Source organism: Terrapene carolina, unplaced genomic scaffold, assembly GCF_002925995.2.
Source record: "Terrapene carolina triunguis isolate 2854851 unplaced genomic scaffold, T_m_triunguis-2.0 Scaffold85, whole genome shotgun sequence".
Lineage (NCBI taxonomy): Eukaryota > Metazoa > Chordata > Testudines > Emydidae > Terrapene > Terrapene triunguis.
The window spans coordinates 44774176-44790425 of NW_020664436.1; the positions used below are offsets into that span (position 1 = coordinate 44774176).

At 40.1% G+C, this 16250-nt stretch overlaps 1 protein-coding gene across 1 annotated transcript in view; it reads right to left on the reverse strand.

Annotated features, from left to right (window-relative positions):
• Window positions 1–16250, reverse strand: part of UTRN (utrophin) — a 513556-nt gene that overhangs the window by 307141 nt on the left and 190165 nt on the right. Inside the window, exon 52 of the mRNA XM_026649537.2 lies at window positions 11567–11756. Coding sequence (XP_026505322.1) covers window positions 11567–11756 — 190 coding nt within the window. The remainder of the gene's footprint in view (window positions 1–11566; window positions 11757–16250) is intronic.

A 16250-nucleotide genomic window follows, 5' to 3' on the forward strand; every position in this document is an offset into this window, starting at 1 on the left:
AGGAAAAAGGAATACCTCACATATGAAATATTAACCTGAACTTAGAATTTCCTCTGATCTTCCATTTCAGCAACATTCTAAATGTAGTTCAAGGAGGGGCTGGGTTTTGTTTCTGCTTTTAACAAATTTACAGCTTGAAGACTGAGTTTTAAGTTATTACTTTACCACGCTACTAAATTAGAAGAAAAGCAATTTTGATTACAATTTGAGGATAATGCCTGTTTTTGTTTATGATGCTCTTAATAGGGTGACCAGACAGCAAGTGTGAAAAGTCAGGACGTGGGTGGGGGGTAATAGGAGCCTATATAAGAAAAAGACCCAAAAATCGGGACTGTCCCTATAAAATCGGGACATCTGGTCACCCTAGCTCTTAATTAGATAAGCACCCTGTTCGTCTGAGCATTCATATTGTTGATGCTAATTTCTTTGCCGTTGCTTACTTTCCCACTAACCTCAGAGGGGGCTTCTTTTACATGGAATGTAATTAGTATTTGCTAGGTTATGCAACAAGGAAAAAAAATAGTGAGGCACCAATTTGTTCATTCAAAACCCTAATAATGATTATGTAACTTCTCATGCAGAATTTAACTGTTAACTCTATATTTCCACAAATAAACAAGAGAAGTACATGCTGCATTTTTTTCAAAGGTTTGAGGAGGTGGAGACAACAACTTAAGAGTGTAAATAAAGATTTCCTTAAAAGCTGTTTTCAATTTGTAATTTAAATTCTCAGAAGCAAAAAAGGAATGAAACGTTCCATCATCAGTCTCACATATCACTGCCTTACACTGACACCTGCTGGAAGTGGCTGGGTTTGTAAATATTTCCTTTTCTATCAGTAGCTGATTTAGCAGGGCAGGACAATTCAAACTCCAGTTTAATCACCAGGGTATCTTTAGGAGCACTAAAGCAAAGCTTTTAAAGAAAAACATACAATATATAATCACAAATGTCCCAGAGCCTACCATTCAGTCAAAGAAACTGTTACTTAAAACATATTTTCTAAGATTTTTAGTATCCCTTGGGTAGATTTAAAGTCAAAACTACATACATGATTAGTGTCTAGACTTCCACTTAGTAGACAATTACTGCTGCTATTAACTCCCATCTATAGGATTCATTGAGTACTGACTACCAGGTTGACAAACATTCTGTTACAAGGTAATTTATCTACAAACATAAAAATGACTAAAAAGATGCTTTTCTGTATTCATAATTACTAGAAATTTTGCAAAAGAAAGTGAGAATGAATGTTTTCTTCTCCATTAATAAAAAATTGCTTTATTTGCATGACAAATGTTCTTTACCAAAGCAAATTATTCATTGTTAAAATGACAAACAAAAAGTACTGAAGCAGACATGCTTAAATAACTTGCATTTACACAACAAACTAGCTATTCTCAATTATTCATTTCTGTGAATTGAAACACCATTTAACTGCATTAGGTAAACGGGACAATTTCAAATGTATATACAAAGGGAGTACAATCATCCTGACATGCCAAAACCCTAGCCGTGCTAACTTACATTCTATTAAACAACTATCACTTTATGATCAAGTTTAGAAGTAATGAAAAAGACAAAGAATATAAAGCATTTGGGCAATGCCTTTGTAGCTTATTTCACCTCCAAATTTCCCCCAACAGAAACTATCTCACATTGATGCAAAACGTCATGATTAGCTAGCAGCATGCCATTTTCCAATCTAAATAGAAATGAACACTGAGAACTTTTCAGTTTACCTTCAGGCGTGCATTGGTTTACATATCTCATATGCAATTTGTGTGTACTTTCAGTTTGAAACAAAAAGGTTTAAAAACATCATAAGCACCAATAACCAACAATTGCTTCAAAAACAGCCAATGGATTTCATGGTAATGTCAAAATACCCTTTTTCTCATGGGCATGCACCTCTCCCAATAATTGTACTGTCAAAAGTCATGAAAGAGAATCCACCTGTTAGGCTCCAATAATCCATGATAACATGTTGCTTTATGTTAGGCTATGTTAACTGTCTAAGCAATGGCTTCCGAAATACAGCACAAACTTGCATTCAAAAGTCTCACATCCATGAAGTGACCATCCTTTTAAAAAAAGCTGACTTCAAGTGGGCTGCTTGGGATACTTTCACAGCAACAAAGTTGTCCAGCTGTACCTGTGCAATGTATGGAACAATACTACACTCCTGCTGGAATCTGAACATTCAGTCTCAAGGAATGAGATAACAGTTCTATTCAAACAAAAAGTTGTCAAATCTATCAACATGATTTTCATCTAACTTTTTTTTTAATTTTGTAGAACACTAAAAAAAATAGAATAGGAAAATAGAAATGTTAACACTGTTTACTAACCTGCTGAAAACATATGCTTGCTTAAAGTTTGTTTCAACTCAAAAACAAACAAAAAAAATAGGAATTTAAGAAAGCTTAAGTATCCTGGATAATGACTAAATAGGAGTTAAAGAACTATAAGACATTTGCCAGAACCTAACCATCGTCCCAAAAAAAATAGACTTCTAGGGAAGATAATTGAATGTTAACAGTTTCTTCACAGAAATCCTTAAATGTTAGCCAAAAACATTTTATCAAAAAGAAGCCACTACCTCGGCAAGTGCATTTAAAGCAACATATTTCACATTCTTGAATAACTCATATGTATGTACGTACAACAGAATATAACAGGCTTTCAAAATTTACTTTCTAGAGTAGGATGCCTTCTTGTCACCCATCCTATTTGTTGGCTTTTTGAGATAAAAGTAAAGTCTACAGACTCCCAAAGGTCTGTTTTTTCCGATTTTTTACTCACCTTACAAAGCTTTTGGTAACGTGGGGAAGAAACTGCCATCCTCTGCAAGCGATGCAACAAGACCACAACTTTCTGCAGAGATGTTCTCACCACAGCCATCATTTTAAGTTTGCCACACTTCTGAAGACACCTCAGAATTTGCATTATAAATGAAGAGCAACTATGATTTCCTCCTGGTCACTGGACAACGATTTGCCAGCTCTCTGAGCATGCTCGCTTCCAGGATTGCGTCTGAGAGCTACAAAGCTTTATATGTCTCAAAGGCAAAGGAGGTTGATACTGCATAAGTTTCTCTCAATTAAAAATAAAAACCAAGAAAATAAAACCCTTCACAGATCCTCCTAGCCAGTATTTGCTCAGCTCAGCATGCACAGAGAAAGAATGAAGTTGTTGAGCAGCCGAATGTCTGCTACCATACTGGAATGCACTGAATAGCAGAGAAGATTATTAACTGAAACATTAAAGCTGCAGAAACAAAACAGAATTCCCTTAGGAAGACAGCTCCAACATATCCCAATAGTTCTTCCCTTATAGCTGTTTTATATTGAGAAAAAGAGAGAGAACGGCATTCACTCCCTCACTCTGGAGAAGGGTGTTCTCCCTCTCAGACTAAATGCAGCTCTGGCAGAGCTGTGGAGTGAGTGAATAACAGACCGTGTTATCAATCTTGAGAGAAGAGCAGAGGGATACCTGCCCTAATTATATCAGCCATATGTTAAGGGCTAATAAATCACATACAGGCACATCTCAAAGCTAGATTATTAATACAAAAGGAAAAACTGCTGGGGACAAATCTCTTTCCTGTGAAAACTCTTCTAAAGCTAATTCATCCAAAGGGCTCCCAAACGAATAATTTCCACGCCAGCAAGCATGAATATTTTTAAGATGCCATTTCCAATTAGAACCCTTTCCTGAATGACTCATTAAGAAATGGAAACAACAAGAGTGAGAATATGATTTTGGCAAACTGAACATTTCAAGTCACGATCACGATCCCTATACAGGGTCTCCACTTCCTTGAATCCTCAGAGGCAACACTTTGATGTATATTCACCATAAAGCAGTATTATTTAAGCAAGCTATCTAACAGCAGAAATAAGACACTACAATGTGGGAATTTTTTTAATACCTATAACATACTCCAGGTGTAATCCAACCAAGATACGTAGCCATATTACAGCACCACCACATCCAGCCATGTCTTATTCCTTAGAGAGGTGAGTCAATAAAGACATTTTCATTTTTATTAGAGGTGCTGCCAGAACAAACATCCAAAAACATCAACAAAGCAGGAAGCAAAACAGCTAGAGTTTTGGACAACACTGGACGACATCACTGCCTCAAAACAGAGAGAGATCCAACTTTGATTATAGCAGGTGAGGCAATCAATGCAAACTGGTAAAAAAAAAAAATACAGTGTTCTACAAACACATCGAAAAACAGTGCACAGGGAGGAAAGAACACCCAATGAGCAAAACCCTTTTGAATTATTTTTACATTCATGTACATGGCTTCCACTATCATGGCATCCTAAAAATTCTCCAAATTAAGAGAGGGAAAAAACACATAGCTGATGATAACCACATCTCTGAAAGAAAAGGAAATGCACTTATACAACTACAATACATATCAAAACAGAACAGAAAAAATATTAACATATTAATTAGAATGTTGGGTCTCAACCTGGGGGGTCAAGTCCCCAAGGGGAGTTACCAACATGTTCAGGGGCTCTTGACCACCTTTTCTTTCTTTATGGATAGTTTCTGGACATCCCTCTGCTCTCCTATGGGAATTAAGAACATAAGAGCTTCCATACTGAATCAGACTATGGTCCACCTTGCCCACTGTCCTGACTCCAGCAGTGACCCATGCCAGAGATTCAGGGGGAGTATAGAGAAAAGGACAACTATGGAGTGACCCACCTCTGTCTTTTACTCCCAGTTTATGGCAGTCAGAAGTTTAGGTTCACCTGAGCAGGGGGTTGCATCCCTGCCCAGCCTGGCTAACAGACATTGATGGACCTATCCTCCATGAACTTACCTAGTTCTTTTTTTAACCCCGTTATGCTTTTGGACATCTCAACATCCCCTAGCAATGAGTTCCACAGGTTAGTTTTGCATTATGTGAAAAAGTACTTCCTCTTGTTTATATTCCACCTGCTGACTATTAATTTCATTGGGTGACCCCTGGTTCTTGTATTGTGTGAAAGGGTAACACTTCTCTATTTCATTTTTTTTTACACCATTCATGATTTTACAGACCTCTTTCATATCCCTCATTAGTTGTCTCTTTTCTAAGATGAACAGCCCTAATCTTTTTACTCTCGTGTTGTATAAAAGATGTTTCATATCCTTGATTATATTTGTTGCCCTTCTCTGAATCTTTACAAGTTCCACCATATCTTTTTTGAGATAGGGCAATCAGAACTACACGTAACATTCAAGCTGCGGGTGCCCCATAGGTCTGATATAGGGACATTATGATATTTTCTATCCCTCTCCTAATAGTTCCTCACATAGTTAGCCTTTTTGACTGCTGCTGTGCATTGAGTGGATGTTTTCAGAGAACTATTCATGGCAATTTCAAGATTTCTTTCTTGGATGGTAACAGCTAATTTAGAACCCATCACTGTATAATTATAATTGGGATTATTTTTTCCAATGTGCATTACTTTCCACTTAATAATGTTGAATTTCATCTGCCATTCTGTTACTCAGTCACCCAGTTTTGTGAGATCCCTCTAACTCCTCACAGTCTGCTTTGGACTTAACTATCTTGAACAATTTTATATCATCTGCAAACTTTTCCACTTCAGAGTTCACCTTTTTCTAGATCATGAATGAATTTATGTTGAACAGCACTGATTTCGGTACAGATCCATAGGGGTCCCCGCAGTTCACTTCTCTCCATTGTGAAAATAACCATTTATTCCGATCCTTTGTTTCCCATCTTTCAACCAGTTATTGATCCATGGGAGGACCCACCCTCTTCATCCTCTCGCTACTTAGTTTCTTTAATAGCCTTTGATGACGAGAGCAAGTCAAAGGCTTTCTGAAAATCCAAATATAACTATATCGACTGGATCACCCTTATTCACATGCTTGTGGACTCCCTCAAAGAATTCTAACAGATTAGTGAGGCATGACTTCCCTTTATAAAAGCAGTGTTGACTCTTCCCCCACCAATCATGGTTATCTGCTAGGTGTCAGATAATTCTGTTCTTGACTATAGTTTCTACCAATTTGCCCAGTACTGAAGTTAGGCTCACTGGACAGTAATTTACAGGATCTCCTCTGAAGCCCTTTATAAAAATCAGCATTACATTATCTACCCTCCAGTCATCTGGTACAGAGGCTGATTTCAGTGTTGAATTGCAGAACTACTGACTGTGGTATGTAACCTGAGTTCCTTCAGAACTCTGGGGGTAAATACTATCCACTCATGGTGACTTATTAGTGTTGAATTTGTCAATTTGTTCTAAAACCTCTTCTACTGACACATCAATTTGGTTGCCCAACGAGAATCTCTCTGATGTAGGGATCTGCTCTGTAGTGAAGACCAATGCAAAGTATTAATTTAGCTTTCCTGCAAGTGCTCCTTTGTCATTATTGGCCCCACTGTCTGTTTGGCAAGCTTTGTGCTTCTGATGTACTTAAATAAGTTTTTTTTCTGTTAGTTTTTGCATCTTTAGCAAGTTGCTTCTCAATTTTTTTCTTGGCCTGCCTCATCATATTTTTACATTTTACTCGCCAGAGTTTGTGCTCTTTCCTATTTCCTGCATGAGGATTTTTCTTTCAAATTTTTAATGGATGCCTTTTTGGCTCTAATGGCATCCATTAATCTGCTGTTTAGCCGAGGTAGCATTCTTTTGGTCCTCTTACCGTCTTTTTTGATATGGGTTATACATTTATATCCCAAATTAAAGGATTAAAACTTTTCTTTGTAATGTGGGGTCACAGCATACAAGAGGTTTGAGCCACTGAATTAGGATATGAGACCTGGTACACAGCACAGGATGAAGATGAGAATGGAGACTGCAACTGGTACAAGAGACTACAACTGCTCAAGTTTTTTTGTTTTGTTTTTTAAGACTGCCGAGTTAGATATATTCTACAGAGCTAGAATACAATTTACCTGTTCACCTAGAAGATGCATACTTTTTTTCAATGTCTAGCCTGAATGGATAGCCAATGTCTGATTTCAGGTTTAGTTTGAAAAATCTGAAAGAATTAATACATCTGCTATTAATCTGCATATTATCTATGTGAACATCTCCATACATCTTTCTAGTGCATCAGTCAGAGGCACCAATTAAAAGTAACATTAACGCTCTGATGAATTCACAGAAACTCAGGTATTGCATAGCTTTGAAGCATACGCTTTATACATTGCTCAATTTTAAATATTTCAAGTGCTGGCGTACTCCCTTTCAAACAGATGTGATCAGCTTGAAGATGATTCTATATCCTCTGCCTTGGTTCCCTCAGTTCTCCCCCCTTCTGAATACTCCCCTTTCTGAGAAATACGACAGCACATAGGAATATGGGAAAACTAAACACTTACCGTCCTTAAACTGGCTTTACTTGCTTTGGTGTTTTTCCATTTCTTTATTCTCTGCTCACACTCTCACTCTCTCCCCATTTCATTCTTTTATCTCCAAATTTAATAGTATACATTTTCTCCATCTCTGTAATTATTTTCTCTCCTCTTCTTGTCTGCTCTTCATATTCCCATTCCCAGGCTCTATCCCTAGCTCACCTCCCCCTCTTCCAGGTCTCCTATGCACACTTCCCCCTCCTTATACCTGTGCTAATGCTGGCCTGCTCTTCTGCACCCGTGTTCGGGATGGGATAATCCCTTCTGCATGGAGTCTGACCAGAGCCAGCCTTCTTCATTTAAGCAGATTCTTCTGCCCAACACCAGCTTCCTCTACCACAGCCTATGCATTGGATTGGGTTGTCCCCCGACCGTAGGTTCTTCCTCCTTGAACAATTTACAAATAGATTTCCCAGCTGGCCTTTTTGCTTCCCACCTCATTTGACATTCACTACTGAATCAACTCTTCTACTCACCAAAATGGTCACTCCTCAAACACATCTTCACTAAACACTGACAATGGAAATTTCCTTCTCACCAATCACCACTTCATTTCCAGGGCATAGCCCACCTACCCTTCCATCCAGTCTTTTTGTAATCTCCCAGCCATCAAGTACCCTTGATTTGCACACCACTCTCTGTCCCCTTCTCTCACCTTCTCTGCCTCCATTCAGTCCTTCCCCAAGGCAGGATTATAGTAGCGCATTCTACTCACTCCATTTTGACTCTTTTGCCCCTCTCATCCACCACAAAGTCTGTTCCTTCAACCCCCTACCCTGTCTTACATTAACTATATGATGCCGCCACTTTCCTTCCCATGCCACTGAACACTTCTGGCGTTCCCATGGCCAAACAGATTTCCTCCACCGCAAATCTGCCCTCTCCTCTTTCAACTGTGCCATTTTCTTTGTCACCCATTTCATCCAATACACACAAGGAATTAGACCACCAATAATAACAAGGTTGATGACTAGTTGAATTCATTTTACCTATTCAAAAAAAAATTACTAATGATTTGGAACCATCAAATTATGCAACAGCTAACCTGTCAGAATCGAGTCATGTCACTATAGTCCTCTCTTCTATTATTTGTTAAACCCTTACTTGTGTCTTGTTTCAAATTAGATGAGTCACAATCTGAACCCCTTGTAAAGTGCTATTCAATCAGTGTGTAGTTCTCCTATATTTTCTCATAAGAGCAAGGACAGTATGAGCACAGCACATGTTTTGTAATCAATTTGATTTAGGAAATACAATTTTTTGTACATTTAAACACATGAAATGGTGAGATAAACACAGTTTCATGTTACTGTATATACCACAGCACCATGGGAAAAAATTTTTTTAACGTGAACAGATTTTGTGGGTCTGAATCTGGAGTAATTTTATTTCTCTTTCCTGTAGGTCTAACAAGAAAGACTAACTGCATAGTGCTGAAATCAACACAAGACAAAAAACAAATGTCTGAAAACACAGGAATACACTTGGAATTATTACATCAATACAATAATATGAACATCTATACTTTTAGAAGACTAATGCTCATCAGAAAGTTAAAGTGACCTTGAAAGTTGGGGGGGGAGGGAATTTATTTCAAAAGTCTGAGTTATGAAAGCCTTTGATATGTGCTATAGCTAAACCTTTCATATTTGAAAGGGAACTTAAAATTGTGTGTTGACTCATGGGCAGGTTAGGAGACCAGGCTTCCTCTGCTGTGCAGTGCAGAACAGAGCACAGCCATGGGAAAGACAGAAAACAACAGTAAAGTGTGCTGAACTAAAGGAGGTGGTCAGGTGGCTGTGCTTTAGCTTTCTTAGCCCCAAGCAGTCACCTCTAGCTTCTTGTTTTGTGGCCACAAAGAACTCTGCTCCTTGCGGATGGTTTGTAGCCACAGGTAGCAGGAAGAGCTAGTGTACAGCCTCTCCACTAGCATGCAAAAAAGTCATATCAGCGCTCCCCCACAAAAGAAGATCTCTTATTTTAAAAATGGAAACTTTGTACAACTACGGAGAGCTGATCACGCCTCATGACACGGAGGCCAAAATAAGGGTTTCCTTCTCCACTGTCTTACCCCTTGTATACTCCTTTTCACCTGTGCAGAGGGGGTATAACACACTAACATTCTGATTTATTTGCACAGGTGTAAATGACTACAAGCCAATGGAGACTCAAGCCTTCCACACACCACACTGCCTCAGATCATGAATTCTGTTGTCCCATTTCAGATCCCTTACATCTCCTGTTGGTACATAAAGTGTTGTTACAGTATTTCCAATCTATGCTGAATTTATCTCCTGCTCTTGTGATTATTTACCCATGGGAGGCTTTAAAAAAAAAAAAAAGAGAAAATGGTAATTCGTGGAAGATAATTACAAACTACTATACTATCATGGTACAATAGTTACGTGGACAGCCACATATCTAGAGAGGAGTATTCTGACTGGCCACATTAAAGCATTGGCCATATTATGTCTGCCATACAATAAACTGCTCTTTCCCTAGACTTTTGTAATTATCACAGATTTTAGATTAGTTAGTTTCATTTAAATTCAATGTAGATATGCTTAGATCAACTGCACAATTGATTCTAACAAGCTCTTGCTCATTAAAAACTACTTGAGCATCATCAACTTAAGACCATGAAAAGCTATTACTACAAACTTGGGGCTGGATTGTGTGGCTGACCTACCTATTGTGCTTTCTTTCCCCATAGAAAGAAAATACATTATATTAGATGATGAAGTAAACTTTCTCCTTCAGTTACAACATATTAAAAAAATTAGGAAGAAAGAGGGCTAGCTGGGAAGGGAATTCACATGATGTCAACAGGGCAACCAAAGAATCCATATTTCTTCAGAAATCATTTTAACCATTTATCTTCCAGCACAAATCCAAAACATGGAAAATTATTTTAATCTAGTGGACTCCAATCTTTGCAGCCTGAGGCCCAAACATAGCATTACAGAGAGGTCAAGTGTCTCCAATCAACCCTTTGGTACATATTCTCTGCCCTGCTCTCCTCCAATTGTACCCATGAGGCAGAGCCTGTGTCACCCGTCCCACATATCCCAGTAAAGAGGCATGTTGGGTATGGAGAGGGGCAGTAGCTGGAGTGTGCTAACCCTAGGGGGAGTCTCCTCTCCTCCCCCATCCTCTTTTTGGCCTTTCCTGAGTGGCTGTGTGAGGGAGGAGGAGACTTTCTTTGCTAGGTATTTCCCTAGGCCCAGGGAGGGGAATACCTAGCTTTCACAGTCTGGCAAGGAAGTAGGCAATGGGGCAAGCAGAGCCACTTTCTCTTCTCACTCCCATGTAATGCAGCTGGTTACCAGCAGGGGAACTGCTGAGCAACAATAAAGGGATAGCAACTGCTCAAAGCACTCCCGGCTAACAGCAGCTCTGCTGCTGTGGCTGCAGGGAAAGTGCCTAGGAGGAGGGGGAGTGTGGGAGGCAGCTGAGGAGGCATACTTATTACATCAACAACGATTTCACTCAGCTTGTTGCTGCTCCTAAAAGTCAACATATTTACCCGCACTATTTTCAGCTTAGATAACTAGATCGTGCAGAATAATGTCTGTATTTCTGGCAGAGTTTTAGTGGATTGGGCAGGCACTCAAACCAAATCATATGAATTCTCCACAGAAAAATTCAAATCCCAGAATACTTCATCACCCGCTCCATAGCTAGGGTGACCAGATGTCCCGATTTCATAGGGACAGTCCCGATTTTGGGGTCTTTTTCTTATATAGGCTCTTATTACCCCCCACCCCGTCCCGATTTTTCACATTTGCTGTCTGGTCACCCTATCCCTAGCGGCAGGGCAGAGTAAGCACTTAAGTTAAATAATAACTGGGTGTAGCTCAGGGAGCACATTTTCAATTCATAATGTACATTTTCTTCTTAACACAGCTACCCACAAGGGTCACAATTTAGAACCTGAGGGATACAATTGCCCAGGACACAGGCTGGACACTCTTGCTTTAATCCCGAGAAAGGATTCTTATATTTCATTAAATCAACAACTCCCTCCATGCCCATTGCCATTTTAAAATATTGTTTTCGTGAATAAGATGCAGGATTTCCAGTTTATTAGGCGCCTTTTCCTGGTCAGGTTTACAATAGTGGAGAAGCAGAAAACAAAACAAACAATATTCTCTCATGCTCTTACCTGCATCTGTTTTTTCAGTTCCCCAATACAGGCACTGTCCTCCAGAGCATTCTCCCGCTGGGATGCATCTGCAAGGACATTAACTGTAGTTTCTGCCTCTTGCATCCATTTGAGGAAGCCCTCTAGATCCTTGAGTAAGGCTTGCACTATCTTCAGTTCAACCTCCAAGGAATTCTGCCTATCACCAGCTCTGAAAGTACAAATGAGACAGGCATCTCAATTTTTTCCCCCCATTATGACATACCATATTGTGTGAATCATAAATGAAGATACTGTAAGATGATCTGAAGATTCATTATGATAAAACACTGAGAAAACTGTATAGTCTGGTCTCACTTGTTTTCTTGTATGTTAGGTCATTGGTTCCTGGAACGTTGCATCTGTATCTATCATTCTGTACTGGATATATGTATTACACCCAAACCCCTGAGGAGTGTGAGCAGGATACAAATTATTCAATAAAACCTAGCATTTCCCTCTATGTGTTACCATAACGGGTTTGTGACATTTCAAGTGTGAGAAGCTGTTATTTCCACACTTTGAATGTTTTTCTCACTGCTGTTATCAGCAACCACCATCTGAAGAGAGAGCAGTAGCCCGTTGCTGTGAAGGGAAACCATTTCCCTAAAATTGTATATACTTTACACATTACAGCATTGTGGAAAATGGAAGAGATGTACTTCATTTGCACTTGTTTAGGAGAGCCAAATGACTTTCATAGCCTAAAAATACAGGGCTTCCACAAACATAAAAGGGATCTGCCTTTATGTGACAGTGTTTACTTAACACTAGCTGACAACAGCCCCCATTAGGGTGGAAACATCTAGCTGCATTGACCCCTCTTGCCTTTGATAATTTTCTTGGTGAAAATCATTGAAATGTTGCAAAACCAGTTACCACTGTTTATTTTAATTTCTCCAAGTTGGTGGCCTTATGCCCAACATGTCCGCCTCACACTGAAAGCTAAAATAATGTTTGCAATTCCCTATAATGATGACCTTTTGGTACCCTAGGAAAGAAGTGTCATATTTAACATCTATGGGTTTTTCTTTTCTCCTTGAGGTCAAGAGTCCATGCCTAAAGAATGTGCCATATTTCAAAACTATAACCCCAAAAAAACACTGGTTACAAGATTCTAGCTCAAAAGGCCATGTGAACAGTAAATCCACTGATAACTTTCTGGTGATATTTGACAGAAATGTCAATGGTCAAATCTGAGATTTTCCCGTATATAGCAGCTCGTAAGTAATAAGCCAAATTTAAATATTATGATTCAAAAAGACACAAATGACTGAAATTGCATTAAATAGACGAAGTTTTGCTAACATTCAGTGGACAGATCAAAAAGTCAAATTTGGGGGAACTGGCTCAGGCCCATATCTGATAAAGAGCAAGATTTTGCCAGCCTAACTCATGCTGAATAGTAACTTTGTATCAAAGAGTAAACTCAAGTTGTAGGATACCTGAGTAAGGCTGGCAGAATCTAGTCCAAAACAGACATACAGAAAGGGGAATTCCAGTGTGTGGTTTCCAACTGTATAACCACACACACTTGTGAGCTTATACTGATGTGCTCTGGCATCATCATAATAAATCACAAGGGATAGTTTCAAAATGCTCTCGGCCAGAGGTTCTCTGAGGATCACCAGTGGTCCGTGAGCTCCATTCAGGTGGTCCGCGGATAGTTCGCTCTAAGGTGCGCGCCTGGGCAGCCGCATACGAGAGAATGAAGGGCCACCCAATTAATTAGTGGAGCCACGCAGACATGGCTCCACTAATTAGGTGCCTGGACCCTGGAAAAGACGCACATGTAAGGTGAGGTGGTGGCCTTGGGGGAGGGGGGAGGTTAGGTGGTAGGTGGGAGGGGGTAGTGGGGTGAGAAGGAGTGGGGGGGAATTTGGGATGTGCAGAGCTGCGGAGGCCAGAGAAAGAGGTGACTTTCCCCAGCTCCAGGGCTGCAGCTGCCAAGGAGAGACGGCCCTCCTTCCCAGCCCCAGCTCAGGGGCTGCCGCAGTGGGGGAGAGAGGGAGAGACGGCCCTCCTTCCCAACCCCAGCTCCGAGGCTGCCACGACAGGGGAGAGAGGGCACATGGGGTACTTTTTTATATATAGTGCTTTTATCCAAAGCGCTTTACAATAGTTAGCTAACAGTACAAACAACATTTGGAAAAATCATTAAGTGGTCCACCGAGACCCTCGGCAATTTTCAAGTGGTCTGTGAAAAAAAAAAGTTTGAGAACCACTGCTGTAGAGGTTGCTATAACATGTTTAAGTAGTCTCATTCACATTATCCCTACAAAGGATCAGAATAAAACTGTGTGTGATAGAACAACTTTATTACAGAAATGTAACAATTCAAAATTGTTACAGTTAACATTTAAAAAAAATCTCATTTAACCATTACCAGTTATACACAGAATCATAGAATATTAGGGTTGGAAGAGACCACAGGAGGTCATCTAGTCCAATCCCCTGCTCAGAGCAGGACCAACACCAACTAAATCATCCCGGCCAGGGCTGTGTCAAGCTGGGCCTTAAAGACCTCTAAGGATCGAGACTCCACCACCTTCCTAGGTAATCCATTCCAGTGCTTCACCACCCTCCCAGTGAAATAGTGTTTCCTAATATCCAACCTAGACCTCCCCCACTGCAACTTGAGACCAATACTGTTTCTTCTGTCATCTGCCACCACTGAGAACAGCCTAGCTCAATCCTCTTTGGAACCCCTCTTCAGGTAGTTGAAGGCTGCTATCAAATCCCCTCTCCCCCCACTCTTCTCTTCTGCAGACTAAATAAGCCCAGTTCCCTCAGCCTCTCCTCGTAAGTCATGTGCCCCAGCGCCCCCAATCATTTCCGTTGCCCTCTGCTGGACTCTCTCCAATTTGTCCACCTCCTTTCTGTAGTGGGGGGACCAAAACGGGACGCAATACTCCAGGTGTGGCCTCACCAGTGTCGAGTAGAGGGGAATAATCACTTCCCTTGATCTGCTGGCAATGCTCCTACTAATACAGTCCAATATGCCGTTGGTCTTCTTGGCAACAAGGGCACACTGCTGACTCATATCCTGCTTCTTATCTACTCTAATGCCCAGGTCCTTTTCTGCAGAACTGCTGCTTAGCCAGTTGGTCCCCAGCCTATAGCGGTGCATGGGATTCTTCCTTCCGAAGCACAGGACTCTGCACAGTATGAAACTGAATTTGATTTTTTTTTTTCAAAAATATGGACAAAATAAAAGTGAGTACTTTCAGTAGCAGTCTTTCATTGTATAGGCACATCTACCAGTAGCTGCTATCCGAAATGCTGCTACTAATTCAGTAAACTGTCTCTTCCCTACAAGTCAGAACTAAAGTAACACTCTCATATGGTGTCAATGGCAAAGTGTTTATGAAGATGCTGCTGTTTAGAGGAGACAAAAAAGCAAAATCCTCACCACTTGTCATTTTTGTATGTGTAGGAGCTGCCCGGGAATTTTGGCCAATATTCTAACCTTGTACATTTACATTCAACCTCCTAACATTTTAAATGAAGGAATTAATTTTCTTTCCTCCCTTCCTGTCGTGCTGTGCTGTGCAGCGTTTGCTCAATAGTATTAAACAGTTGTTGTGTTTGAAGCTACAGGTGGCTGAATTTCAGTAGTGGCTGAAATGATCCATAGATGCAAGACCTGATTTCAGAAACAAACGAAGTTGCAGGTGACCTTCAGGATCAAGCCCATGGTTTGTACATTAGTTTACTGGCACTCTGGAAAAGCATTGTATAAGTGCAAAATAACTGTCATTCAAGCGCAATAAGTCTAATGTCATATCTTTATAACTATTCTGTTCAAAGAAATATTGCTTGAGTAATTCCCATCTTTTAGAAACTAAAAGTGGTTCCTACACACTCCAAATTCTGGCTACTGCCATATAAACTACTGACAGAGCAGAACCCTTTAATTTATCACTGCCTCTATGGCTTGATTCTGGCTTTAGATTTGGTGGGAACATGCCTGAACATTTATCCTCCTATTGAGGAAATAATAATGGAATATTAATTCGAAGGATAGGGCGCTTGATAAATATGTTGTCTAATAACATAAAACACTCTCTAAAATTAAAGCAATGTAACTTAGCAAAGAGTACGAAATAAAGACGACAAAGCAGCTAGGAAGTCTTGACTTCAAAATCATTTCCCTCTGTAAGGATTTCCTTCACAAGCAAGGGAGTAAGTTTAAAGGTGAAACAGCAATGAGAACAGAAAGAACAGGCTGGAAATAAAGGTGGCTTTCAAAGAAACAAGCTTCAAAGTATACCTTGACTTTAGCAAAGCTTTTGATACAGTCTCGCACAGTATACTTGACAGCAAGTTAAAGTAGTATAGATTGGATGAATGGACTATAAGGTGGATAGAAAGCTGGCTAGATCGTTGGGCTCAACAGGTAATGATCAACGGCTCGATGTCTAGCTGACAGCCGGTATCAAGTGGAGTGCCCCAGGGATCAGTCCTTGGGCCAGTTTTGTTCAACATCTTCATTAATGATCTGGATGATGGGATGGATTGCACCCTCAGCAAGTTCACGGGTGACACTAAGCTGGGGGGAGAGGCAGATACTCTGGACCCTATCCCTACCCTCAAGCATGACGTATACAAATTGGAGGATGGGGCCAAAAGAAATCTGGTGAGGTTCAACAAGGACAAGTGCAAA